Source organism: Primulina eburnea, chromosome 8 (assembly GCF_022965805.1).
Source record: "Primulina eburnea isolate SZY01 chromosome 8, ASM2296580v1, whole genome shotgun sequence".
Taxonomy (NCBI): domain Eukaryota; kingdom Viridiplantae; phylum Streptophyta; class Magnoliopsida; order Lamiales; family Gesneriaceae; genus Primulina; species Primulina eburnea.
In genome coordinates, this window is record NC_133108.1 from 42481767 (window position 1) to 42508330 (window position 26564).

A 26564-nucleotide genomic window follows, 5' to 3' on the forward strand; every position below is an offset into this window, starting at 1 on the left:
CTTATTCCTTAATAATCATAAAAATATATCTCTCTTAAATTTTTTAAAAGAAATATATACATACATATATATAGACACACGCACAGGTGTATGTTTCATCTCCACCAATTTGAAACCCCATGGAGAGGAGAGGTATCCAAACTGACAGGAGATGAGAGTTCATTTCCGTCCATTAGCATTCAAAACAGCTCATTGCTCCTTTATCAAGAACTCGTCTGCTTTGCCAAGATGGACGACTGCAAATCCTTCCACACTCAAACATCGATCGATACCATTTAAAAGGTAAATTCTGATTCAAAAAACAAAAGGGAAGGGTGGGATTTCAAGATTCAACACTTTAGCAAATTTATTGAAATACCAAGAAATTATGCGCCTCCTGCAAGGCTGAAATATGAGGGAAGACGAGGAGCAGCCGCGACTGCAAGACAAGAGAGGCTTTTGAAGCCCTAGTTGTATTTAAAGGCACGCTTGCTCCCTTCTGTTTGGGCCCATCTACTTTCCAATTGTTGTTACATTCTAAATGGGCTGGGCTTTTGCAAAAGCTTAAATACACGGGTCTGCTACTGCTAGTTGTCTTTCTTGCAAGTGGTAAGAAAGCATGATGCTAAAGTTACATTTAGGGGTTTGCAATCGTTTTATGTGGTTACCATATGAATCAAAATTCAAATAGCACTAAACCGGTTTAACCAGTTTTGTTTTTGAAAACCCAAACCGACCGATTATTTGTAGAAACCAAATAAACCGATATTAAAATCGATCGTTCGGTCAGTAATCGAAATAACTGGTGTTTTTTAAAAGAAAAATTCAGATTTGGCTTTGTATATAAAAATGAAGCAAAACTTGTGTGAGACGGTTTCACGGGTCGTATTTTGTTAGACGGATCACTTATTTGGGTCATCCATGAAAAATTATTATTTTATATGATAAGAGTATTACTTTTTATTGTGAATATCGATAGGGTTGACCGTCTCACAGATAAAGATTCGTGAAACCGTTTAACAAGAGACCTACTCTAGAAATAATATCACATATACCTTCAACCTTCCCTTTGTTTATTTTAACTTCCCTTGTCAAATGGGTTGGTCACTTTTGATAATTCCCTATCAAAAAAATATATTTTTATACCAATGTGACAATTTTGATCAAATACTATAACTATATTCTTCTTCTTTATTAATTTATTTTTTGCTTAGCACTACACTTTGAAAAAGGACCGCAAATCAAATAACGACCTCTAACCCTCACTTCAATTTTATTTTGTTTATTCTTAAAATAAATTATCTATTACCGTTTCCTTATTACTTGTAGTTTGGTTATGTGAATAAAATATTAACTTCCCAAAATTAATCTATGCAAACATATCAATCTGACTCATATGTTCAACTTGGTACGAAATTGCTGCAAATTTCTAACTCCCCAATGACTTCGTGTGTACTGTGTGTGTGTCTCATAATAGTTTCGAATTTAAGACAAATTCTTCACGTTATTTATTTATTTATTTATTTTTGAAATATTTTTATGAGCAAAAGAAGAATTTAGTTAGAGAATATATTGAAAATTTTGACCATTCGATGTTTAAAAGAAATATGTCGCACATAATTACTTATAACGATATAGTTTTCGCCATCCATTATTTAAGTGAAATTTGGTTTAAATTATAAGAGTGAGTCTCATGTGAGACCGTATCACGGATCTTAATCTGTGAGACGGGTCAACCATATACATATTCACAATAAAAAGTAGGCAAATGCTTGTGTGAGATGGTCTCACGGATCGTAGTTTTGAGACGAATATCTTATTTGGGTCATCCATGAAAAATTATTACTTTTTATGCTAAGAGTATTACTTTTTATTGTGAATATCCCGTCTCACAGATTAAGATCCGTGATATGGTCTCTCATGAGATCCACTCTAAAAAATAATACTTTTAGCATAAAAAATAATTTTTTTTTCATAAATAACCCAAATAAAAGATCTGTCTCACAAATACGATCCGTGAGACTGTCTCACACAAGTTTTTGTCATATTATAATTAAGATCAGTTGAGGATGAATGGAAAATCCACACTTCCAAACAATTCAAAAATACATTTGAATTTTTTTGATTAATTAACAGAATATGACATGATTAATAAATACTGTGACTTTATTAATTAATCTATTTCTTCCAATTTATATTTCTTAATCTTGAATGTTCTTTTCCAAGATATGATACATATATTTTTTTTTAATGAATGCATATTAAAGTCTATCCAAATTCGAGACCGACAAAGTTAAATTCTACCAGATTTAGTCAGATATATAGTCCGACTGTGGAATACGGAAAGATAATGCCACTGTAGATAAATATAAGTCAAAAATTTGTGTGAGACGATTTCACGTGTCTTATTTATGAGACGGATCTTTTATTTGAGTTACCCATAAAAAAGTATCACTTTTTATGTTAAGAGTATTATTTTTTATTATAAATATAAATAGAATTAACCCGTCTCACAGTCACATGAGACTCACTCTAAATATAAATATGATAAGCAGAAATAAATGCCAACACGACAACGGGACTCGTTCTAAACGCGCTTTTCGGAATCTTTTTCTGATCCAAAACTTTCAAAAGGAAAAAGATTGGACTTGGTGTTTGGCTCGATTTTATCTTTATATTAAAATTTGTTTTATTTTTTTCTTTTTTGAGGAAAATAATTTCCTAATGTTTTAATTCTAATAGTTTCTACAAATGTTTTGTTTTTCTTTTCTAATATTGAATGAAACAATTATACTTTGATTTGCTTTCAGATGCAATCTTTTGTATACATGCATTGTATCTATCGTTCAAGAATTATTTGTAAAATAAAAAAATTATTGTGTTAGTGATTTAAAAATTACATAAAAAATTAAAGGCAAAAACTTATATGAGACGGTCTCACGGGTCGTATGTGTGAGACGGATCTCTTATTTGGGTCATCCATGAAAAAGTATTACTTTTTATGCCAAGAATATTACTTTTTGTTGTGAATATGGGTAGGGTTGACCCGTCTCACAGATTAAGATCCGTGAGACGGTCTCACATGAGACCCACTCAAAATTAAATGGAAATTTATTGTTTAACCTCTAAATGGTTAAAAAAGGTTACTTTATGTTATATACAAACAATTAATTTACACATATAATTAACATGCAAAAAATAAAGTACTTTGCGAAATGTAGCTTTGGAAAAAACAAGAAATCAACCGACGGGAAATTTGGCTTCAGTCCCCAGCCGCCTTTTTTCTTTGTTTTCAGTCCCTAGGTACTTTTTTAGTACCACATTTCCACATGAAGTGTACCACATTTCCATATGAAGTGTATCACATTTTGTATGAAATAGTACCACAATTTTGTGGGTAGGGAGTGAATGCAAAGAAATATTATGATTGGGGATTTTTAAATAACTTCCCCTGTAATTTTTGTTCTGCCAATTTCCTGGAAATATCATATTTTCACAAACGTAGCTTTCTTCAGTCGTCCCTGTACACCAAAACTAGCCTCCGTTGCCGGTATATATACCTACATCACGCCTTCCGCCTCAGATTCATTTTCTTTCCTTTCTCTCACATCTTGAGCCCCTGAGGGGGCTATCTCCTCTAGGGCCGCCGCCTCTTCCAATATTTCTCTAGCCTTTTACTAGCTTCTCCACTGTCTTCAACTTCTGCTTCAAGTTCTTCTTCATCTTCTGTTTTCCTCCATTGAATTTCTCCGTTTTCCATCTCTGAAAGTTTTCCCGCTCAATCCATGGCAACCGATCCTCCAAAACCTCCAAGGAAAATCACCCCCGCCTTCTCTCCAAGACGGGGCCGCGTCAAGGCTCAAATTTTTGGGAGCCTCGCCGCAGAAATGTCCTCCCTTGCTTCAAGAACTGGAAAGGTCTTCTCCAGACTCAAGCGCGGTGGAGACGGCGCCACCTCCACCACCGCTTCCTCCTCCGTCTCCGCTTCCGCCGCCACCACTCCGCCGCCGAGCGCATACGTTTCAGATGGTGACCCTGATAACGCATGAAAGCCGTAGCATCCACCTCAAACAGTGAAACCTGGCCTGTTTTTATTGCCTTTTCATTGTATTGTAAAATAGTAATAACTAAATAAGAGAAGGCTAAGCTCTTTACTCTTTAGTCAACAGTTAGGGACGACGCTCAGAGCTTTTCTTTTACTTTTGGATCAGTCTTGTACTTTGTCTTGTGTGAAGTCTGTAGGTTTCAAGGTTTGTAACATATGTTTCTGCTATTCCCCGATGTTCTGGACCTCTTCCTACATCGTTTCTCCAAGGGTTTTTAAGTGGAGAACGATGGACACCGGGAGAGGAGTTTGTATTGGTTACGCTACTTCGGTTTATTGGCTCCTGCGTGATATGATTGATGTGATGCTAATATTATATATTTTGATATAAATGGTGTGTTTGATACAACCAGCTTCTAATGAATCTAACTGACGTCACCGTCATGATTCAAAAATTCACCTTGATTTTATGGCATCACCAGGTTGCATCACAATGGGACCTTGGTTACGCAATTAATTCATTATATGGTTATTTGATTTTAAATATATATCTCGAACCATTGGATTTAATTTGTTTGGAAAATTAAGATAAATAATCGAGTATGATACAAATCGTATACAACGAGACCTGGAATCTTCCAAAAGACAACATGAAAAACCATTTGATAGAATCTACAGTGAAAATATGTATAGTTTGTTGTCAAAAAATTGTGTAGGACGATCTCACTAGTCATATTTTCTGAGACAGATCTCTTATTTGGATCATCTATAAAAAAATATTACTTATCCTAATAATGGTAAAGAATTTAAGATAGATTCTTCAGGCTTTTTGAATATTTCCAAATTTAAAAATAATAATTCAGTTAGAGAATATATTGAAAGTAATATTGACCAATCAATGGGAAAAAGGGAACGTTTTCAGAAGATATTCGACAAAAATATGAATAACAATTAACACAACCAAACCCGACACCTACTTATATGATATATATGTATGATATTATTATTTCTAATAAACTTTCACAGTAACAACTTTTTTGTCATTCTAAATAAAATGACGAAAATACCATTTTCTTCGCTTACGAAAAGACAAAAATTTGTGTGAGACGGTCTCATGAGTCGTATTTGTGAGACGGATCTCTAATTTGGGTCACTCAGAAAAAAGTATTACTTTTTATGCTAAGAGTATTACTTTTAATTTTGAATATGAGTAGGGTTGACCAGTCTTACAGATTATGATCAGTGAGACGGTCTCATATGAAATCCACTCTACTAAAAATTACAATAGAAATTATTTCGATAAATTTATAGCTCACATACAATAGACTATTAGATCGATAAGTTATTATGCTTTAATTTATTCCAATTTCTATTTATAAAACTTGAAGTTTTTACCAATATATTGTAGATGCATATATCTCTGACGAAGGAAAAATGTTTTTTTTTTTGTAGGAAAATAATTTACTTCTAAAAATGTTTTTTAGGGAACACAATTATTTACTTTGATTTGCTTTCAGATGGAACTTTTGCAGACAGCATTATATCATGCAAGAATTGCTTGTTCAATTTGAAAAATATTGTGTGAGTGATCTAAAAATTTTGATATATATTGCCTTGGTTGAATAATTATTGTATGAAGTGAAAATAAATCAATTGAAAATAATGGCATGATAACCTAATCCCAAAACAATAATGAAATTACCGAGTAGGTCTCTTGTGATACGGTCTCACGAATCTTTATTTGTGAAACGGATCAACCTTACCGATATTCATAATAAAAAGTAAAACTCTTAACATAAAAAAAGTAATAATTTTTCATACATGACTTAAATAAGATATTCGTCTCACAAAATACGACATATGATACCGTCTCATACAAATTTTTGCATAATTTTAAATATAACTTTCTATCTTTTTTACGGTGTATTGATTTTCAACAAAATAATAGTATTTTTTCACAAAATAACAAGACAAGTAAAAATCTAAAATATCAAAAAATAAATAAATTATGCGAGACAAATATTACTAAAGATGAGATTCCTACACTAACTGACTTATAAGGACACCCACATTGGTGCATTAATGGGTGATTATTAACACCCATTAATGTTCATATACCAATGTGGGTGTAGAAGTTATTAATTTTGTATTATTTCGCAAATAACGACGGTTTTTCTTAAACCGTCGCAACTTGAAAAGCGTCGTTACTTGCGACTTTTTTCTAATGAAAGTCGCTACTTGCGACGGGTTTTTAACAACCCTCGCTATTTGCGACGGTTTTTCAAAAACCATCGCTAATTAAGGCATGTTCTGAAGAAAATCTCCCGAACGGATATTGAAATATTTGTTGTAAAATTTTAAGAATATTAGAAAGATATTGAAATAATTAAAAATAAAAAAATGAGTAAGTGGATAGTGGGACCCATAAATAATGAAAGTTGATATTAAATGAATGTGGGTGTGTGTTAATAATGGGAAAGTGTTAATGTAATCAATATGTGGCTCGTTGACCCCATAATTTTTTAGGAGATGGAGAGTTATTAACATGGATTAATGAGAACGGATGCAGATGCCCTAACTAATTTGGTGAAACTTAATTTAAAATTATAATTATATCAGTGATGTAACTCTATCCGAGAATTTTTTTTTATTTTCATAAAATGATCTTTTTTTAATACAATTTATCTTTATTTATATTTTAAAAAATTTAGATTATTATATCACTCCTAAAAATATGAAGGAATTATCAATTTTAAAACAACAAAAATCATGTTTAGATAATTATTTTAATTATATAATTTCATAAATAATTTAAAATTTTTAACTCGTAAAATATAATTTTAAAGTACTTAATTCAATATAATGTATAAAATTTTACAAAAACCAAAATGTCGTAGGCAAAAAATAACTGATAATAGATTAAAAATGTGATGAAATGTAAATAAACAAAAAAATATTTTTCATTGCCAATATATATAAACTCGCCCCTCCACCGCCAATTCATCTTCCTTCATTTCTAAACTGCAGGCAACCAGATCCTCAGCCCGAGGGGGCTCTCTCCTCTCAGCGTCGCCGCCGCCTCTTCCAATATTTCTCAACTCCTTTCTCCTCGTCCACTTTTTTCTTCAAATTCTCCATCCTCTTATGTTTTCTCCATTTACTTTCTCCGATTTCCATATCTGAAAGATCCCTGCTGATCAATCCATGGCAACCGCTCCTCCAAACCCTCCAAGAAAACGCACCACCAACTTCCCTCCAAGACGGGGCCGCGTCAAAGCTCAAATTTTTGAGAGCCTCATCGCAGAAATGTCCTCTCTTGCTTCAAGGACTGGGAAAGTATTCACCGGACTCAAACGCCGCGGAGACGGCGCCACCACCTCCACCTCCACAAGTCCGCCGCCGAGTGCATACGCTTCAGATGGTGACCCTGATCACGCCTGAAAGACTTCGTTGGATCCACATCAAACAGTGAACCCTGGCCTGTTTTTATCGCCTTTTCATTGTGTTGTAAAATATTAGTCGCTAAATAAAGAGAAGGCTAAGCTCTTTATTTGAAACTTGAAAGTCACGGACGATGATCAGAATTCAGAGCTTTTCTTTTACTTTTGTCCCTGGAAGATCAATCTTTTGTCTTGTGTGAAGTTTATCTATTCCCCGATATATGTTTGTTTGGGCCTCTTCTTCCATTGATTCCATTGGTTTTGAAGTGGAGATGTTGGAGTCGGAACTCGGAAGGGGAGTTTGTGTTAGTTACGGGACATTGGTTTTTTGGCTGGATCTCCTGCTTCATTGATGTGATGTTAGTTTTGTTATAGAAATAATATGGTGTTTGTGATTGGCTTGAATTTTGCACTTTCTGTCTCTGATTTGTACACGTTAATGATGATTCGAATCTAGCTGATGTTTGCAAAATCTTGTCAAGATTAATGAGGTTGCATCACAGTTGTGACTCCGATCCAAATAGGGCAGAGTAACCATGCAATCAAGTCGAGCTCGAATATTATATTGTTCCAGTTCGGTCCGAAAAAATTTGAAATACTTGAACTCTATTGAGCGATTCAAATGTTAATTTTCCAGTCCTAGCTTGACTCGATAACATATCGAGTCGCGAACTACTCAATCAGCTAACTATTCGAGCTCAATTCGATTACGAGCTCGGTAGCTTGACTTCTTTGTAGCCCTAAGACAGACCTATCAAAATTTGTAAACCTTTCCAAAGGAATTAAAAAACTAACTCGAATTAATGAAATTTAAATCCACGAGTTTCAAATATCTTAAAATGTATTTTTTTTAGTTTAAAAAAAACAAAACCATAAACTTCAAATCTATCTTTTGCATTTTATATATTTTTTCATGTTAATTAGGATGCATTTTAAGTTTACTCAAAAATGAAAAAAATTTAAATTCATTATAATCTGTAAATTAAGTCACGTATCAATTTAAATTTTCATTTATTGTTTCATTTTTAATAATAAAACTATAATTGAAATCCATGTTTTTCTAATTCTTCCCAAATGCAACCTAAAAGGTTTATATAGTCATCATTTTAGCTTTTAGGAATGTTTTGTGTGCCGCCTCTACATAAGTCCTCTAAGAACGCTTCAAATGTGTGTTTGAAATACTATTTAAATTTCCTAATTTGATATGAAATTGATTTAAAATCCACTTGAAATTTTACAATTTAAATTTCATAACTTGATATGAAATTGATTTGAAATCCACTCGAAACCTGTCAATCTAAGCGAAACAAGATATTTGAAATTTATCAATCCAATCGAAACATCAAAAAATGGTTAGAATGATCTTGATCCAATCTTAATAGATGAGAGAGTGTGCCTAGCTTCTCAAATAAGTAAACTAATATAGCGTAAGAACCGTCTTGATAATTATTTAATGTATTTCTTTTTAGCTATATGGTGAGAACATGGTAGACTTAAAATTTCAATATTCTTTGCCAAATTTCAATAATCATTATTAACTATGGAATAAAAGTTGGAAGAAGGTTTATTTGCCAAATTTCAACAATCATTATTAGTATTATTATTATCATTAATTATGGATTAAAAGTTGGAAGAAGGGGTAGATGAGATCTTACCTATGTGGGCACTACCCTCATTTCATTTCAACGGGTAAGGTCTTGTCACACATACAATTTCAAAAAAAAAAGTGGGTCATATATATGCATATGCAAATCTTGGTCATCCATCTTATCATGGGGGCAATGCTCACATAGGTATGATAAAATAAACCGAAGAGGGTTCTTAGTCAATTAATTAATCACTATGCACGAGGTCTTTAGTGCTCCTTTCAAATCCAAAGCTTCTTTGGGCGCAGGCTGATCATATATATGAAGTGAAATGTAATATATTGAATTAATATGCCTTTAGCACAAGTATTCGAGTATGTCCATATTTTTACTGATGAAATAAAACTTCAGCACAACATAAATATTATTGATTTCTGGCAAATATGTGAATATCATCTTTTATTAAACGGCTCATCAGTTAAGAACATGTATATAATATTTAGAATTATAATCAACATACATATTTCATGAGACATTATCAAACATCGAACGACCATTTCTTTTTTACGTAATTAGCCATCTACTTTTATCTATGTGCAAAAATGTAGACAAAAATTTGTGTGAAACGGTCTCACGGGTCGTATTTTATGAGACATATCTTTTATTTGGGTCATTAATGAAAAATATTATTTTTTGCTAAGAGTATTATTTTTTATTGTGAATATCGGTAGGGTTGACCCGTTTCACAGGAGACCTACTCAAATGGATATATGTGGGTTTACAAAGTTTATCTTGTCAATATGATTTGTAGACTATCAAAAAGAGCTACGGCAGGTTCGGAAAGTAAAAGTGTTATGTTTGAATCAATGAACTTGAGATATTCTTTTGCCCGAAAATAGACCAAATTGAAGGAAAGAACATCTACATCAAAATGGAGATCTACACCAAAATGGAGATCGGGACCTCGTGGGAAAAATACGCACTGCAATGCATGTGGAATTCTTTACAGGACCGGAAAGATCCCGGAATATCAACCATTTGATCCATCTAAGCAATCCAACTCCGACATGTTGGTCTCACGTGCAGTTATTTGAGATAATAAATATGAAAATAAAGAATAAAATGGACATCGAGATTTACGTTGAACAACCCCTAAAAATTATTAAGGTAAAAGACCACGGGCAAAACGAAAAGATTTCCACTATAATATTTTATGGTGTACAACTTCACTTACTATATTTCAAAAAGAACACACTCTTTTAATACATGAAAACAAAACATCTCACAAATATTATAAAAATAAGTACTCAAATGCTATTGAGAAAACTCGAGAAAAAAATATTTCAGAACGAAGAGAGTGAGCTATATAAGTACTCAAATGCTATAGAGAAAACTTGAAAAAAAATATTTCAGAATAAAGAGAGTGAGCTCCATAAGTACTCATATGCTATAAAGAAAACTCGAAAAAAAGATATTTCAGTGAATGCTTTATAGTTTCTTACATAGGGTTTTCAAATATTTTTTTAATAGAATTTTTATTTTTATATTATTATATGTTTCCAAATTTAATAATTATTATATAAGTTGTACCAGTTTAATTTTTAAATATTTCGTAACATAAAAAGCCCAATTCCTCAGTGTTTTGGGCCTAAACACCAGAGAAATCGCTCTCGACTCTTGAGGTTGACCCAACCCCACTCACTTACAGTGGGATCACTGTACTCGAAAATTGTTGAATTCCAACTTTTCGTGCAATTTCTGGCGGCGACGTCTCTACGGATCGCCCGAATTCTCAAATCATCATCTGCAGATATGTATCTGTGTACACTAGCAAGTGTATGTGTTAGCTGAAGTTGGTGAATCCGCTGATCGTTTGTTTACTCGGGAGATTTGATTGAGTTGAATACATAGAGAGATGAATCTCAGCCAGGGGGCGGTGCACCCTGTGGAGGCGCCGCAGCCGCAGACGGAGGGTGCAGCTAACGTGCCTCATCACCGTGCGAGGATGAAGGATCTCCAAGGCATGCCGGGGACAGTGGGGGGCCTTGTTTTGCGTGTTTCTCAGCTTTTGTCTGCAGTTGTAGCACTTTCGGTCATGGCCACTACGAGTGACTTCTCTTCTGCCTCGGCGTTCTGGTAATTCGTCCCCATCTTGTTTACTTTAGTTGTTTCTTCCTAAAGTTCAATCTTTGGAAATTCGGGTTTGATGCTTTTGTTGGTATTGTGCGCATGTAAATTGTAATTGAGATGCATTGTTAGAAATCAATATGGATGTTGCCATGTTGGTGGTTATAGTATCTGTATCTGCAACGGATAGTAAATGTGAGTTCCAGAAAATGTAGCTGAATTCGCTAGACTGCCATTCTTTGAAATGTTGCTTATTGGTTTGTAAAAAGGAAAAATTCAATGGATCTCTGCGTTATGAAATTCGTGGCCATTAGCTGTACTTGTTGCTTGGATGGTGCTTCTAAAGGACGTCATGCTGTTATTGTTTTTGCAAAATATGATTGGAAAGGTGTAAACTTGTTGGATGTTGGATATTGAATCTATGTGATGTGAGCTTTTCAGCAAAATATTGTAGATACAATCAGAAAGAAGTAAGCAACAGTCATACACTCCCAAGAAAATCTTCCTTTACCTCATTGATCAAATAAAGTATGTTGGTTTTGATACTGAATCCACTTCCCTTCTGCCTTGGTTTTACTATTTTGCAGCTACCTCGTTGCTGCTGTTGGTTTGCAGAGCACGTGGATCTTTGTATTAGCAATTGTTGATGCCTATGCACTTCTTGCTGGACGCCGATTACAGAATTCCCGAATTTTGAGTTTATTTGCAGTTGGAGATGGTGTAAGTAGTCGGCAAGCATTTCTGAAATCAAATGTTAATGCAGCATTCTTATGGTAGTGGTGGCAGACTTGTTACTTGTTTAATTCTCATTTATTAGTAGAGTTCTGACCATATGCACTTGTTGGAGTCTTCTTCTAAAGCACATTTAAATACTGGCACTCATGAATCTTTATAGATCAAACTTTAATGTTTTATTGGGGATGCCTGGTTGTATTATATTTCTTAAAATCTAGGTAAAAACTTGGGCAATGTCTAGTTTTGTTTTCTAAAAAACATTAACATCTAAAAATAAAAATGACACGACTTTTTCATCTTCGTTTCCTCTTCTTTTTTTGAGGTCAGTCTTCGTTTCCTCTTCTGAAACCTCATTTTCACATATTCCAACATGATCGTTACTTTTAATTTAAACTCCCCGTAATAAACCGATATTGTTATATTATATTACAATATAATATTGTATATTTCTTAAAATAAAACCTCTGAAAACACCGGGAACAAAACTAATCATTTCTTATGATTTTTTGTAGTTTTATTGAGATGGAAATGTGGAGCTAATAATTTATGTTGGTTTGTTTCGTGCTAGGGGAGTTGCATTCAGGATAGATTTATAGCTGAGATGTCAGGTGACACTGCCCCACCTTAAATTTTCAAAATATGTCATTATGAGTATGAGGGCGTGGTGATTTGATTGGTCAAGCTTTGTGACGATTAGTTTCTCCGCTAATTAACTTCGATAACAAATTTATTTAGTTGGCCCTTCCAAAAGACTTGTTGATTCTAGCATAGACATGCTAGGATTTTGAATAAAGATATTGGTGTCACATCTGTAGGTATATGAAACATCTGAGTGATTCTTATGATGAGTAAATTACATTTGACTAGAGATGGACAGATGATTCCAGAAGAATTAGAATAACTTTGCACCATTTTTCTTGTGTGTGTAATTGGCATTCACATTCAATTTACTTCTACACGCACAAAATCAACCTAAGTGGTCGAAAAGTTGGAAAAATTGAATTAGCATATGCATTTTTTTGTTCTGAAGTAAAGTACATAATGGGTCATCGGTTTCCATTCTGTAAAACTGTTGATGTCTCCCACATGTAGCTGTTTGAAATAACCACCCATAAAAAACATAGCTGTTAAAGATAACATCTTCGGAAATGAGTAGTTAATGTGCAATTTATGAAAAATGTAGAATATTCTAGATGATTTAGGCATATTCCATCATAGTTGTTGGATGTGCATGATTAGAAATTTGCCGATCTAGCAGTAATTGTGAACCTAGACATCGAACAGAATGGAATGGGGGTTATTGATCAGGATAAGTTATTTTAGTTATAACTTCTGAGCATCCCTGTGATTAATGAGAATGGAAAAAGAGTGTCCATTTAACCTCAATTCAGTTCAAGAGAACTTTTTGTTGGTTTAAGTATTGACACAGGACGCCCATTATCATGGTTCACAAAAATAGAGATCAGAAATATTGTAATAATTTATAAATAGCTTTTCGAAACCTCGGAAACATGTCGGAGAAGAAATTAACAAACTGTTGTAAAGGATTATCTATATGGCACTATGGGATTAAGTTGGGGAAAATTAGATGAAGTGAAGAAAATTATCATGGTGATTTCATTCTTTGGACTGCATGTTTGAGCGAAAATTTCATGGCAAATAAGTGATTATGTGCATTCGAAAGTGATGGCATGATCTTGATTGGTTATGTTGACATACCTATAACATTCTCTCTATTCTGATAATTATGTATAGCTTATTTTTTCTGTGATGTGTTGGTTTTATGCAATGACTTTCTTCACCTTGGTTCTCACTGCTTTTGTATTAGTCGCTCAGATTTAGGTACAAGTATGACGCTTTATGGATTAATGAGAGACCTACAAACTAGTTCGTTTAATCGGATTATTTCTGTTGGCTCCTGCAGATAACTTCGTCCGTCACATTTGCTTCAGCCTGTGCATCTGCTGGAGTCACTGTTCTAATCAGCAACGACCTTGGGGCCTGTCGTAAGAATCATTGTGCAGAATTTGAAACTGCTACAGCTATGGCATTCCTTAGCTGGTTTGGTGCATTACCGTCTTTTTTGTTAAATTTCTGGTCGTTAGCATCAAAATGACTCGTATTATTTTGAGTTTTTATGGTTTCCTGTAATCCTTTTGTGCTCGTTGATTTATTACATAACTCAGAAATTGGGGCGGACAGGTGTAAATACATATAATGCCAGTTGCAGATTACGTGCGCCGGGTTGTTATTTGGGAGCTTTTTTATTAAACATTCTTGCAACCACGAGATGCTTTGTAGTTATTTCTTGTCAAATCGTGTATGAATATTTCAATATGCACGGTGCCACAAATTTGGATGAGTAGTAGTTCGAATAAAGAGATTCAAACTTGCTCATTGACTTGACACAAGTTTATAATAATTACTACTTTAATATCTTATAATAGTATTAAACTGATAAAACATAATCTCCTTAATTAAACATAAATTATGGATTTAATAAAAACTTCGAAACGATGTCCCAAAAAAATTAACGCAGGCATAATTAAAAAACAGGTAAATTCTAAGGCGCGAAATTTCATCGATAGCTCTAGAGATCGGACCACTGGAATTTACACTGGAACAAAAATTTCCAAAGCATTCGAAACATTAGAAATTCGTTGTCACAAAAAATGCAAACCAGCCCCCATTAGTTTCCACACATTAAAAAACTTGATCTTCCACACATTCCATATCTTGTCCTCCCGAAATCGGAATATTTCATCCGAAGTACGTATTCGGCCACCACTGACAGGAAGCGACTGAATCATCGATCACATGAAGGACCAATTCACGAAAGAGAGAGCTAGGCAGTGAACATTGTTTTCTTCTTCCTCGACAACTTTCCATATGATTGCTTGATCAAACGATGCATGACGTCCCATAGTCGACATGCAGATACCAGCAGGCAAGTATGCGTATCCCTGCAGATTATACAGATATTGAGGCAAAAAATCGCAAGAAACTTGATGTGAGGCTTCTGAGTATGATCTGACAAGCAATTTTCAAACCATTTTCATATACAATGATAAATATGAAGGTGAGTACAGCACAATCAAAATACCTGTTGCGTAATCTTAGAAAATTCGGAAAACAATGCCTGGCGACCAGAGTCATTGAAGATCTTGTCCAGTGTGACATCTTGCAAAGCAACCAGAGTGGTCTCCAGCATGTCTAGTCCTGCCTGGTTAGCAAATATAAACACTGGAAGAGCCTGCTAATGCAGAAAAGGAGATGATAGTTAATAAAAATATTTGAATGATCTGTTTAAAGACCGGTACAAAATGGGACGATAAGCGAGTAGGCAGTGTAAAGCATTGAAAGAGACAATTGGCTTTCATTGCATGTTCAACGACCACAGAGACAAAAAGGTTCAGAGTCATGACTACCTTCAATGAGCAACATAAAATGGCATCTTGGTGAAGCCAAAGTGTCTTTAGTACTGATTCACGATTAATGGAGTCCTCTTTCAACAAATCGGCCCCTACATAGTACCTAAAAAGATGAAAAATACCAAGAAATTTATTACCTACAGAAAAAAGAGATTCTTTTATTTATTTTTTTGTCTGAATGCACATATTGGTACCTATAGCTCTGGCAGATCCAACAGGCAAGTGCTAGAGCTTCAGGAGAGCTAGAAGATAGCTTTGGCCTGACTGTAGGACTCAATCCTGATGGAGATATGGCCATGGCAACCCTCTGCACAGACGAAATCACGCTGCGAAGGTATTGGCGTGCCATATTTGCAACATTGACCTGCAAATTGCTCTCGAATGGGAATTGGAAAGCAATGGTCAACACTGACCGTGCATTGTACGATGATGCAGCATTTTCGGCAACACGGCTTGTAGCAGGTCCAACACCGAGATTAGAAGTCAAATTGAGAGTTTTGTGAGAAGTCGATGCATCCTATAATCACAGGATCGAAATAACAATTAACAAGCTAGCATAAAGGAAATGCTGTGAATTGTCAACGGATGTTAGCTACAAATTGTAGGGATTAGTTCCTCGAAAACTTTTTCCATCACCGAAAATACTACCAAATATACATCAGTGTTTGATCAACAAATATAAGTACACATCACAGCGTCCGATAAAATCTTATGAAATATATTCTCATATATCCCAACATGATTATTACTCATATTTCAATTTTTCATCATTTCCCAAAAATTATATATTATCATAATTTACCCAACTCATATTAAACTTCAAATTTTGAATACCCCACATATAAACATACACTAAAATATGTACGATTTGAAATTGCTAGACTAACACATCTTACATGACTTGACCACCTATCAATGAAAATATATGTTTTCGAAAACCAAATCATGATGGATTTCATTCTCCCATTCAATCTTAAAATACACCTTACATAAAATGCACATCTGAAAGCTGAAAATGAAAACAAACATTACCAGGATGTCACACACACGTACCTACTTATCAACGATGATTATTGGCATATTAATCTTTACCCGTTTATCAAGGGTTATAATTGCATCTGAACATAAATAAATAGATGGAAGACGTTTTAACTCAACTGGTTTTGGATCGAGTGGAATTATGCGAAAACCAGAAGGCAACAATGATGCATCATCCGGAAACATCTCATCAATCAGAGCAAAAACGAGCTCAGAGCAGGCTCCCACTGCATTCTCATCAACTCCACTGCATATCTGTGGATAAGGATCAATTTGCAAAGGATGTTATTTTCTGTTTTGATCATCCAAAAAGTTTGGAAATATCTTCGGATCAGAAGAAAAAGGCAGCAATTACCTGAAGAAGATGAATATCCCTGGACAAAAATGCATCTTCATGGGTAAAGGAGTGTCCTTCCAATCGAACAACTTCAAGCATCTTGAACACAAAAGGCAAACACATGCAGGTTAGAAAAAAAATGGCTGTGATGTTCATTGAAATCCAACATAAAACTGGAGCTCTGAAAATTACATGATACTTTATAATTAAAACTAACACTGAAATGGAGTTAATCATGAATAAAGGTTGAAAAGCACTCGCCTCTTCCTGTTCAATTGTGTGACCAAGTGGCATGATTATTTGGCTTCCATTGAATCGTGTAGGCCTCATTCCTGGATATGCGTATGTGCTTGCTTTCAAAGAGGCAGCAGTATAGGCGTCCATGTTAAAGTCTGCCCATTCTGACCGGTGCTCCCTCAAAAACCGAACCAGAACTGCAGGTGGGACATTCTAACAAGATAAAGGGCAAAAATTAGTTAAACATATAAATCACATTATAAAAAAAGTAAGATATACAAACAAGAGTAAAAAAGTCAGAATTGCCACTCCTTTAGTAGCATAAAAATACAACCTGAAGTAGCATAGATGCTTTTACACAAAGAACGCCTCCGGTAAAAGAAAGAGTATTCGAATCGCTGTTCAGATTTTTGGACTGACATATTGCAACCACTACATCTTCAGCACCGTCACCGTTTAAAAACGACCAACCATCTTCATTGAACATATTAATCGCATCATTAAAGCCTCTGCGTAGTAGAACACACAATTATAGACAACCCCATATTCTTATTACAGTATCACATGCATAAAACTGAGCGGCACCAATTGTTTGGATCCAGTTGGAATGTTTTCGTGAAAGAGTTTTGCCAAAATTGTTAAATACAAAGTTTGATCCTATAGGACAAGCAGTTTCAAAATGATATCATAACTAGGTCGCAGGATCAAGATCCTATGAGCACAGAACCCACATGTTCCATTAAGTTAATGTTAAGTAGCCCTTGTTGCCTCGTGCTCAACAAATTTGCATTCATACACAACCGAGCTTATGATCCCCTAATCCCCGACTTACATGTGCGGAGGCATGTTAAACATAAAACTATTAACATTTTGCCTTCTAATGAAAGCTCGATTTTTAAAATAAAAAGTTAGTATAGAAAGAAATAAAAAATGCTGTACGAAAGATGTATGAGGAGATATCTAATCATGTAAGAAATTGTCCACATAGTGGTTTTACAACATAATATAAAATAATTTTAATGATCAAGGATTTCTAAAAGTAATGAAAAGTGTTGCGAAATTTGGTAGTGCAACAAAATATGGTTTGGAACTTTGGAGGAAAAGTATTTAATGAAATGATAATTTCTTCTGTTTCTCTATTTTATTATGAACAGCAGCTTCCAGGAATGGAATGGAAACAATTCGGCGCCAAAATGCTAAAACCAGGGCAGTAAATAAGAAATATAAAGGAAGTACCTGCTTAACCTCTGGCTGAAAGTGCGGAGAACAGCTGGTTGCCTCCCAAGACTAACCATAGCCTCACCACCACTTGTCTCCTGGGCTATCTGCCGAATATACTTCAATGCCTGACAAATTAATAGTTAAACAAAAAACTTAATGGCGAGTCCTCCATCAAACCAGATTTTTTTTTTTAAGTGCAATGGGGGTGGGAGTAAATGCTTTAGGTGGATTCAAACCTGTGTCTCTCCCCTACTCCATAGGGAGAGGTTTAAGCCAATACACTACAAGAATGTTGGCACAAAACCATATTTCTGAACCAAAAGAATATTCGAATAAATTCATTCATACTGTACTCACCGCAATTGTCATTTTCTGAGCTAGAACTTTAGATGATTCATAAAGAGGTCGGAGCACCTCAGGCACACTCCATGCCTGGAAAATGGTGTGAAATGCCAACCAAGTTTAGGTTAATAAATAGATAAGTGTACCTCATTAAGCAAGGATATAACCTTTAGATCAAGGTGATCTACAATGTGAATGATCGATCCTCCACCTTCACATGGCCGGATCAAATATCCAGATGGAAGCATTTCAGCTCTTACAAACTGTGATGCAACAGATGCGTTAGGAGAAGCCCCAGTTCCAGAAAGTGACCTCTCACATACCTTCAAGGATGAAAATTGAAGAAATCTTAAAACCACAAGCCCGTATCACTAAATCGGCACAGCTTCGGGCTACATCGAACTTCAAGAAATTTTGTATGAGAAAACTACATTTTCATGGAAATCGAACGTAAATATATAAAGTAAATAACCAATTTCAGGGGGGGGGAGGGAAGGTAACAGTGATGCTTTCCTGGGTACAACATCGCACGCCCTTGTGCCTAAAACTCAAGCATAAATGGGGGACCTAGTCAAAGATAATCTTTAAGCCATCATACAATTCAAAAGAGTTCGTACACACTGTTGCTCAGTCCTCCAGTTTGTATCAAGAGAAGGTCGCAAAATCACAAGTTTGTTTTTCAGTAGAAGCAACATGTTGGGGTGTTAATTGTTACTGGACCTAGACATTAGTTGTATCGCGTAACAAGGACTACTACACAATGTAAATTATTTATATTTATACTCAATATTACAGCTAGCTATAGCTCACGTGCCCTTAATGACTGGTATTCAGGCCAATAAAAGATTTAATTCTAAATTTTGGAGTAATTCCAAGCACTACGGTCCCATATTCCAGATAAAAGTCATAATTATGTACAAACTCATAGGAATAATTTCAACAAGGTCCACAGCAAAAAAAAACATGTCAAAGACTGAATTACTCATTCAAAGTCATGTCGTGTTAGTAGGCGAATATGTCTGAAAGTAATGTAATGAAAAGAATATTATTCAAAGAAACGCATACCACAAGACTGCCATTTTCCAATGTGGTTGTGTATCTAAGAGTCCAAAAATCACGAGCCGGAGCTAGAGTAGTCAGAGAATAGGTCTGAAAGTAATGTAGATCATTTAGTTATCCGACACAAACCTGACCAATGAACATATAAGAATGACAAAATCACACTATTCACCTGTGTATACAAGAGCTCAATGGTTCCTCCATTTCCTGCAGGAAACACCGTAAAAACCTCAAGCCCTCGACAATCTCGTAACCAAGATGGACGATCTTTAAGGATCTCCATAATCTGTAAGCTTCGAAGGTCAAGAAGAGAACTGAAGTTCTCCGATAAAATAAAAACACGCACTAAAAAGTCTAATAGAAAATACGACTAAAGCTATCTTGTCTACTAACCTTTATAGGTTCTAAATTGACAAGACCACAGGCTCGAGCAGCCACTCCACTACAATTACGTGAAATGGCAAAGATCCCAACTGAATCCGGACCAGGCTGACAAAAAGATATATAGTTGCAAATGAAGCTTTTAACTTGCACCTAAAAACTACCATATGGATTGTGGAACACACAATTCAATGAATTGTAGCTGAATTATTTCAACTTAGATAGGATCAGACCTTCATCCCAGGCATCTGAACCCAATCGACAGCAGTTCCAGTAGCCTTTGAAAGGAACTCTGCCAAGGTGTCTTCCGCAATAGAAAGGAGTCTGCCAAAAAGCACACACAAATGCTTAAGAAACACAACACACAAGAATTGCAAATATGTCCCTCTACACATCCAAACATACATGGATATAATAAAAAGCACAAAGAATAAAATTAGGTACCCAGCAGGGTTATTAGCATCTTTGAGAGGATGCTGGGGTTTATCACCAGCGGACTCAGAACTTGCATCTGTGGTCACCATGGATGACTGCATCGCGTAAGTAAAAGAATCACATACAGCAAACTGAAGATGATGTGAACATGTTGAGAACTACAACAAAGGGATTCATCGAACACAAAAATTTGAACACCATGTAACTGACTGAATCTGAAGACTTACTCTGTCATATTTGGGACAAAGTACATTTTTGTTCAGGTACATGCACTACTTTCAACTCCACATAAGGAGGGTATCAGGCAGTGATACATGATAATACATCATTTGAGTTCAGGAATAAAATAAATTTGATTTATGCCTAAAACCATAGGTTGCGAAGAAATGTCGAATGAGCTTGTTAATTCAACTGATATTAACAACATATCTATTTCTCATTATTCTATAACACAAGTTCAATGTTTTTGAAGCAAGCACGAGCAAAAAAACAAATAAAGAAAGAAAAGCTACATCTAATAAAACAAGCTATTTCGCAGATAGAAAATCAAAAATCCGCTGCTAGGAAAAATTTTCATACACTTTGCAATTGATGTCGCATATGCCCATTCTCGGATACTAACTGCGACACCTGCTTCTGGAGGCGATCATTTTCCTCCATCAAAAGCTTGTTCATAGCACTCAATTTTCTGTTCACACTCTGAAGTCCAGTGGATTCTTTTCTCTGTTTTTCTCGGCACCTACATTCATTTACAAATGTCCAAGCACCCTCAACATGCACGTAGGAATCCACAAATGACCAAAATATAGACCTTAATTTTGGGTTAAGATTCTCGAGAACCATATTAAAATCAAAATCAAGATCTGAACATTTGCAGTAAATTGTTCGATTCCTAGGACTATTAAACATAAAAATGTTTGCTAAAAAAAATGGTTCATTAAATAAGCAATCGAAGAACAGCTACCTAACAAAAATGGCACAAAAACACTTGCGAGACCACAAATTGCATCATTTACCTGCGGTTTTGGAACCACACTTTAATCTGCTTAGGCTCGATATTTGAAAGAATGGGGCATTCTCGAATCAGCTGCTGCCTGCGTAGAGAGCTGGGTTTGGGGCACTCCAAATATAGTCTCTCCAAGGCTTCCACTTGCTCCGCCGTGTACCGCGCATACTTCCCTGAATCAAGATTCTTATTTATGCTGCTGCTGCTATGTTGTTGCGCCACCATAGCCATTTCCTTAAAACCCACAAAATCTTGAACTTCTTAACTCTCAAGCAAAATCGAACAGACCCACGACAGTAAAGAAAATCCTAAATACACTGAGCAGCTTTATGTAGTTTCACGAGTTCAGATTCTCGGGATTCCGTAACAGAAGTTGATTTGCTTGGTTTTTGTATATGGTTGATAATACTTCTTGTGATCTCAGAAGGATGAAATGGACGATCTTGAATGAGGCGAAAGATTGAAATAAACACAGTTCCCACCACCAAACTCAGAAAGCAAAGGTAACAGCCAAAAATAGTTCAACCAAAGCTAAGTAGCTTTGTTACCTCTGAATGCGTACATTATATGAAATACGCATAAATACAAAACAATGCTTTCTTCTTTTTTTCTCACACCACACAAGAAGACACCCTTTTAAAACAGTTTGGAAGACGAGCAGTACGTCTTTAAATTATTAATCAATATAGTTCACACTAAAAGCTCCAAACATCCACCCGATGGAAGGTGAAATCACATGCTTTAGCAACTCAAAACCCGGGATTCCTCACAATGGAACAAAATTTATGAACTGCTGATTCTTTCCGAATTTCTGAGATTTTTCCTAAGCCCCGGATAAGGGGCTAAATTTTGGGACTTTCTGCTCGTGGAAGAAGGAAAACGCCTGAAACAAGAAAAGGGTCTCCAGAACAGCCAGAAAAAATCAAAACTGTGCTCTACTTCCTCTATTAAGCCCTATGCAAAAGAAAAGAAAGGCAGCGGCTTTGAAGGTAAGAGGAGGGTCTTCGAAGATCTGCAAGAAAGATAAAGAAAAAGATCGAAGGTAACAGTAAACATGTCAAAATATGACATTCAACTTGACAAGGAAATAATAATGGTTTTTCAAGAGTGGAGTGAAGGCCTACTGGGGCAAAAGAAAGTTGGTGGTTAAAAAGGAAAAGGAGGAGAAGGTGTTGCGTGGTGTGCTCGGAAATCGAAAATGGCAGACGGGCTTTAAATTTATGCCGCTGTTTGCTTCTGCAACTGTACACAAGCTGCTGCCTGCACCTCTGCAATTCTTTAGCCTTATATATTAAATATTTAATTAATTGTTGTCATAATGATACCCCATAAAAACAAAATTTCAAGGAAAAAAGTTATAAAAAATCGATTATTGGGTGCATTGAGGAGGTGGAGTATGGAATGTTTGTGAACATGAAAATGAAATGACCCATTCAGACCCACAACGATTTGGTCATGTCATAAAACTTACTACTCCTTATCTTTTTCCAGGATATAATTGTTTCTACCTCTTCATTTCTCAGCCGTATTTCATATTTTGTTGATTGACAAATCTAGATAACAACGTCGTTTTGTTTTGCATAGAGAAAGTAAGGATCTGTATAAATAATTTAAGATTAAGAACTAAGCATAGTATAAACTGAAGTTGTTACTGTAACTTTTCAATGATATATTTAAATCAGCACCATTTCGCGATTTGGATCCCCATATTTGATATTTCCATAGAGATTCACACCATTTGTCTAGAATTCAAATGCTGGTGTTTGACCATATTATATGAAAATAAACACTTGAGAATGGAGCGTTGAAAAAAAGCTTTATACTATTGGAAATTTGATTGAACGTGTAGTATCATAACAAACTTGTAATACCAGCTAATAAATCCATTTAACTGCTTTCTTTAAATCATCAATTGGAATCAAAATCATCTCCCAAAAATTATTTCGGACTCCAAAACCAGAATTGCAAACGAGAATCTATTGTTTGTCCTACTTACCAATTAAGCATAGGAATAAAAAAAAAAGTAACGAATACAATAAAGAAACTATCGCCACAATCACACAAAGAGAATTAAATTTACATCACTTAAAATAATTATTTTCCAGAGCTTGTTATGATCAAGCCTTTATTACTCGATATCTATAACTGTTAGTCGGAGTGTAATTTTATTTCTTTATATTTGTAACAGCGCATACTGCACCTACTTGAATGTTAATGAATCAGGCTGCTAGACCCATAACTCCATAGATGTATATGCCTATTTGTTGGTGTAGTTACATATCTCTTAATTTCTATCTAAATATTTTGGCACTAACGGTTCTGTCCCAACATATGACATATTATATGTTAAGATCGACATCACTTTTTTTAGGACCTTTCTAATCAATCAGATCAAGTGATGCAACGTCAGCAACTTAACTTACAAGATATCTATTGACTCAATATTAATCTCGCATATACATGTTTAACTAATACAGTTAATCAATTTTTCGAAATAAGAAAACGAATTGTTCATGATAGTTAATCAAAGCTTATTAAATCTATAATTTCATTAAAAAAATTGCATTTTTTTTAAAAAACTGTCCTTTTAAAAATCTATGATTAGGCTTTGTGACCCATATCCAAGGATAGGCTCTTATACCGGTCCTCTGCATGATATCCTGAGTTCAGAGAATTATGCAGAAATGGTTTTTTAAAAAAAGTTGGCTTGATTTTATGTTATATGTACCTTATTATCATTATTATTAGTTTTTTTCATCGTTGTTAAGTCTATATCAATTTAAGAATATCTGCTTTTGAGCCATGATTAGTCTTCCTTTTACACAAGAATTGTCTTAATTTTAAAACCCTTTTCGTTTGAAGCTCAAAAATGCTGTCCTTGAGCTTGCATCGATTAAATCCGAGTACGTACCATGATTGTGTTTGAATTTTTTTCATTCAAATTGTTTGCTCTTCTGTTAACTAATTTGCTGTATTCAAACTTCGTACGTGCTTCTTTTTATGTTAAAAACTCATTTACTGCGTGCGACATGAAGTTGAAAGCCGTGTGAGCCCTTTTCAACGTCGAAAAAAAAAAATAGATTTGAATTATAATTTTTTTTGTTGGAAATTAAGTTCCATAATTTGAAGCAAATATTTTTCTTATCGATAAATAAATAAACTCTATAGATCGAATAAATTAAATACAACTACTGTGGACATAGCATTCGAGTGATTCGAGTACATAACATTAGATGTAAACATTGAATTGCATAAAACCTGGTTCATCGTGAAGGAATCGAGCAGATTTGACTTATTATAACCGCTCCTGTAGCATTATAAACTGTATTGTTATCCGCAAGATTAATTTTGAAAACCAGTAGGTTATGATGTAAACATTGAATTGCATAAATTAAACCTGAATCATCGTTTAGGAATTGAGCAGATTTTACTTACTATAATCGCTCATGTAGCATTATAAACTATATTGTTATCCGCAGGATTAATTTTGAAAACTAGTAAAGATATGCAAGAACCCCTTTCTCAAAGCAAAACGGACACTCGTAAATGATTTTCGTGATCAAAGTTCTCGTTAGTTTAATAATAATATAATGAATTAAATAATTATTTAATAACTTTAAAATAATAATTATTATTATTACTATCATCAATATATTAAAAAAACGTGTAACTTGCGTTCAACTCCTCTAGACTTCATGTATTAGGTAGGCACTTACACGCTCTTGATATGTTTATAATTTCACTTAATGATAGAAGTAAGTGTCAAACACATAAAGTATCGAGGACTTAAATGCAAAAAACCCATGAAACATAACTAGACATGTTTTTTTTTTTTTTTTGTGTAAAACTTACGTGAGACCGTATCACGATAATTCATAAGTCAACTTTGTGATATTCATATTTAATCTGACTCGATCTACAAAAAATATTAATTTTTATGTTATAGTATTTCTTTTGCATTGCAAAAGTGTAATTGTTTTATTAGTTACGTTAAGAATAAAATACTGTGTAATATACGTTAATTTAAGTGAATATTATTTTAAATCAAAAGTATACTTTTTAATTGCATGTATGAACCAGATTAACACATTATATATATATATATATATATATATATATATATATATATATTTGTGAAACGGTTGCACATGATATAATTTGAATGGTTTTCACTTTTCAGTTAATTTTTTATTGTTATTTTGTAGACAATTTAAAAATTATATTTATTTATATAGCTCGAGGATTGTTTTGATATGATGTATATAAAAATAAATAAAAAAAATAGCACCATTAATTTGAAGTATAAACAATATATTGGATCCAAATTTGGAAGAAAGAAAATTAACACCTAGCTCTAAAATTATTGTGTATATTATAAGTATCCCATTTCCACTCAAATGCTCTAATTAGTGGAAAGGACACCTAAGACCAATAAATAAGAAATAGACGATAAAGAAAGGAAGGGCGAGCGATATGAAAAGGAGTCCTCGCTCCTCCCTCCACTCGACTGATTTTGCTCATTCTCAATTAAAAATTTAAAAATTAGTTCTGAGAATATAAATCCCATATCTTTAAAATAACAGATGAGATAAATATAATAAACTTAATACTAAGAGTAGGGTCTCATGTGAGACCGTCTCACGGATAATAATCTGTGAGACGAGTCAACCCTACCCATATTCACAATAAAAAGTAATACTTTTAAAAGTAATATTTTTGCATGGGTGACCCAAATAAGAGATTCGTCTCACAGATACGACCCGTGAGACCGTACGACCCGTGAGATCGTCTCACACAAGTTTTTGTCTAATACTAAATGTGTACATTTATAAGTTCTTATTAATGTTTATAGTTTTTAAAAATGATATCAAATACAAAAATCAATCCCATTGTATTAATTTTTTCCGTAAATTCTCTATTTCACACTTAATCTTAATCCTGATAAACACGTAGCTTAAACGAGTTTTTTTAATCAAGTTTTAAAACTAGAAAATGGATTTCGAAACTAGAAAATGCAAGTGTATGGTGGCTGACAACTAATCTTGAATCAAATGATAATTAATAACATCCAAATTGCGCGTGATTGTAGGACCTTAAATTAATCGAATGGTTAGTTGAGTAATTCGTTAATTTTGTACCTTAGAATTTCACTTGTTTTAATTTAC

At 34.3% G+C, this 26564-nt stretch overlaps 3 protein-coding genes across 6 annotated transcripts; 2 read left to right on the forward strand and 1 right to left on the reverse strand.

Moving 5' to 3' along the window:
* The first annotated feature begins 3490 nt into the window (after nt 1-3490).
* LOC140838033 (uncharacterized) lies at nt 3491-4448 on the forward strand. Its single transcript, XM_073204118.1, has one exon. It carries the CDS (start codon nt 3765-3767, stop codon nt 4026-4028), a length of 264 nt encoding a protein of 87 aa, XP_073060219.1. The 5' UTR covers nt 3491-3764; the 3' UTR covers nt 4029-4448.
* Nucleotides 4449-10717: 6269 nt separating this feature from the next.
* LOC140839961 (CASP-like protein 5A2) lies at nt 10718-14151 on the forward strand. Of its 2 annotated transcripts, XM_073206987.1 has the most exons (4): nt 10718-11186; nt 11765-11897; nt 12481-12520; nt 13837-13974. In XM_073206987.1, the coding sequence occupies exons 1-4, from the start codon at nt 10966-10968 to the stop codon at nt 13920-13922; spliced, it is 480 nt and encodes a 159-aa protein (XP_073063088.1). In that variant the 5' UTR covers nt 10718-10965; the 3' UTR covers nt 13923-13974. The 2 variants fall into 2 exon arrangements, with proteins under 2 accessions (XP_073063088.1, XP_073063087.1); XM_073206986.1 differs by lacking the exon at nt 12481-12520 and having other exon boundaries at nt 10724-11186; nt 13837-14151.
* A 318-nt stretch (nt 14152-14469) lies between these two features.
* On the reverse strand, nt 14470-22780 carry LOC140839960 (homeobox-leucine zipper protein REVOLUTA-like). 3 transcript variants are annotated; one of them, XM_073206984.1, is made up of 19 exons: nt 22524-22780; nt 21410-22411; nt 20973-21132; nt 20403-20488; nt 20192-20282; nt 19971-20066; nt 19750-19863; nt 19584-19667; nt 18686-18841; nt 18534-18608; nt 18192-18301; nt 17290-17464; nt 16980-17168; nt 16737-16817; nt 16502-16636; nt 15538-15860; nt 15341-15446; nt 15016-15168; nt 14470-14875 (listed from the first exon to the last, which is right to left on the reverse strand). In XM_073206984.1, the coding sequence occupies exons 2-19, from the start codon at nt 21628-21630 to the stop codon at nt 14726-14728; spliced, it is 2505 nt and encodes an 834-aa protein (XP_073063085.1). In that variant the 5' UTR covers nt 21631-22411; nt 22524-22780; the 3' UTR covers nt 14470-14725. The 3 variants fall into 3 exon arrangements, with proteins under 3 accessions (XP_073063085.1, XP_073063082.1, XP_073063086.1); XM_073206981.1 differs by having other exon boundaries at nt 21410-22780; XM_073206985.1 differs by having other exon boundaries at nt 15016-15165; nt 21410-22778.
* Between the last annotated feature and the right edge of the window lie 3784 nt (nt 22781-26564).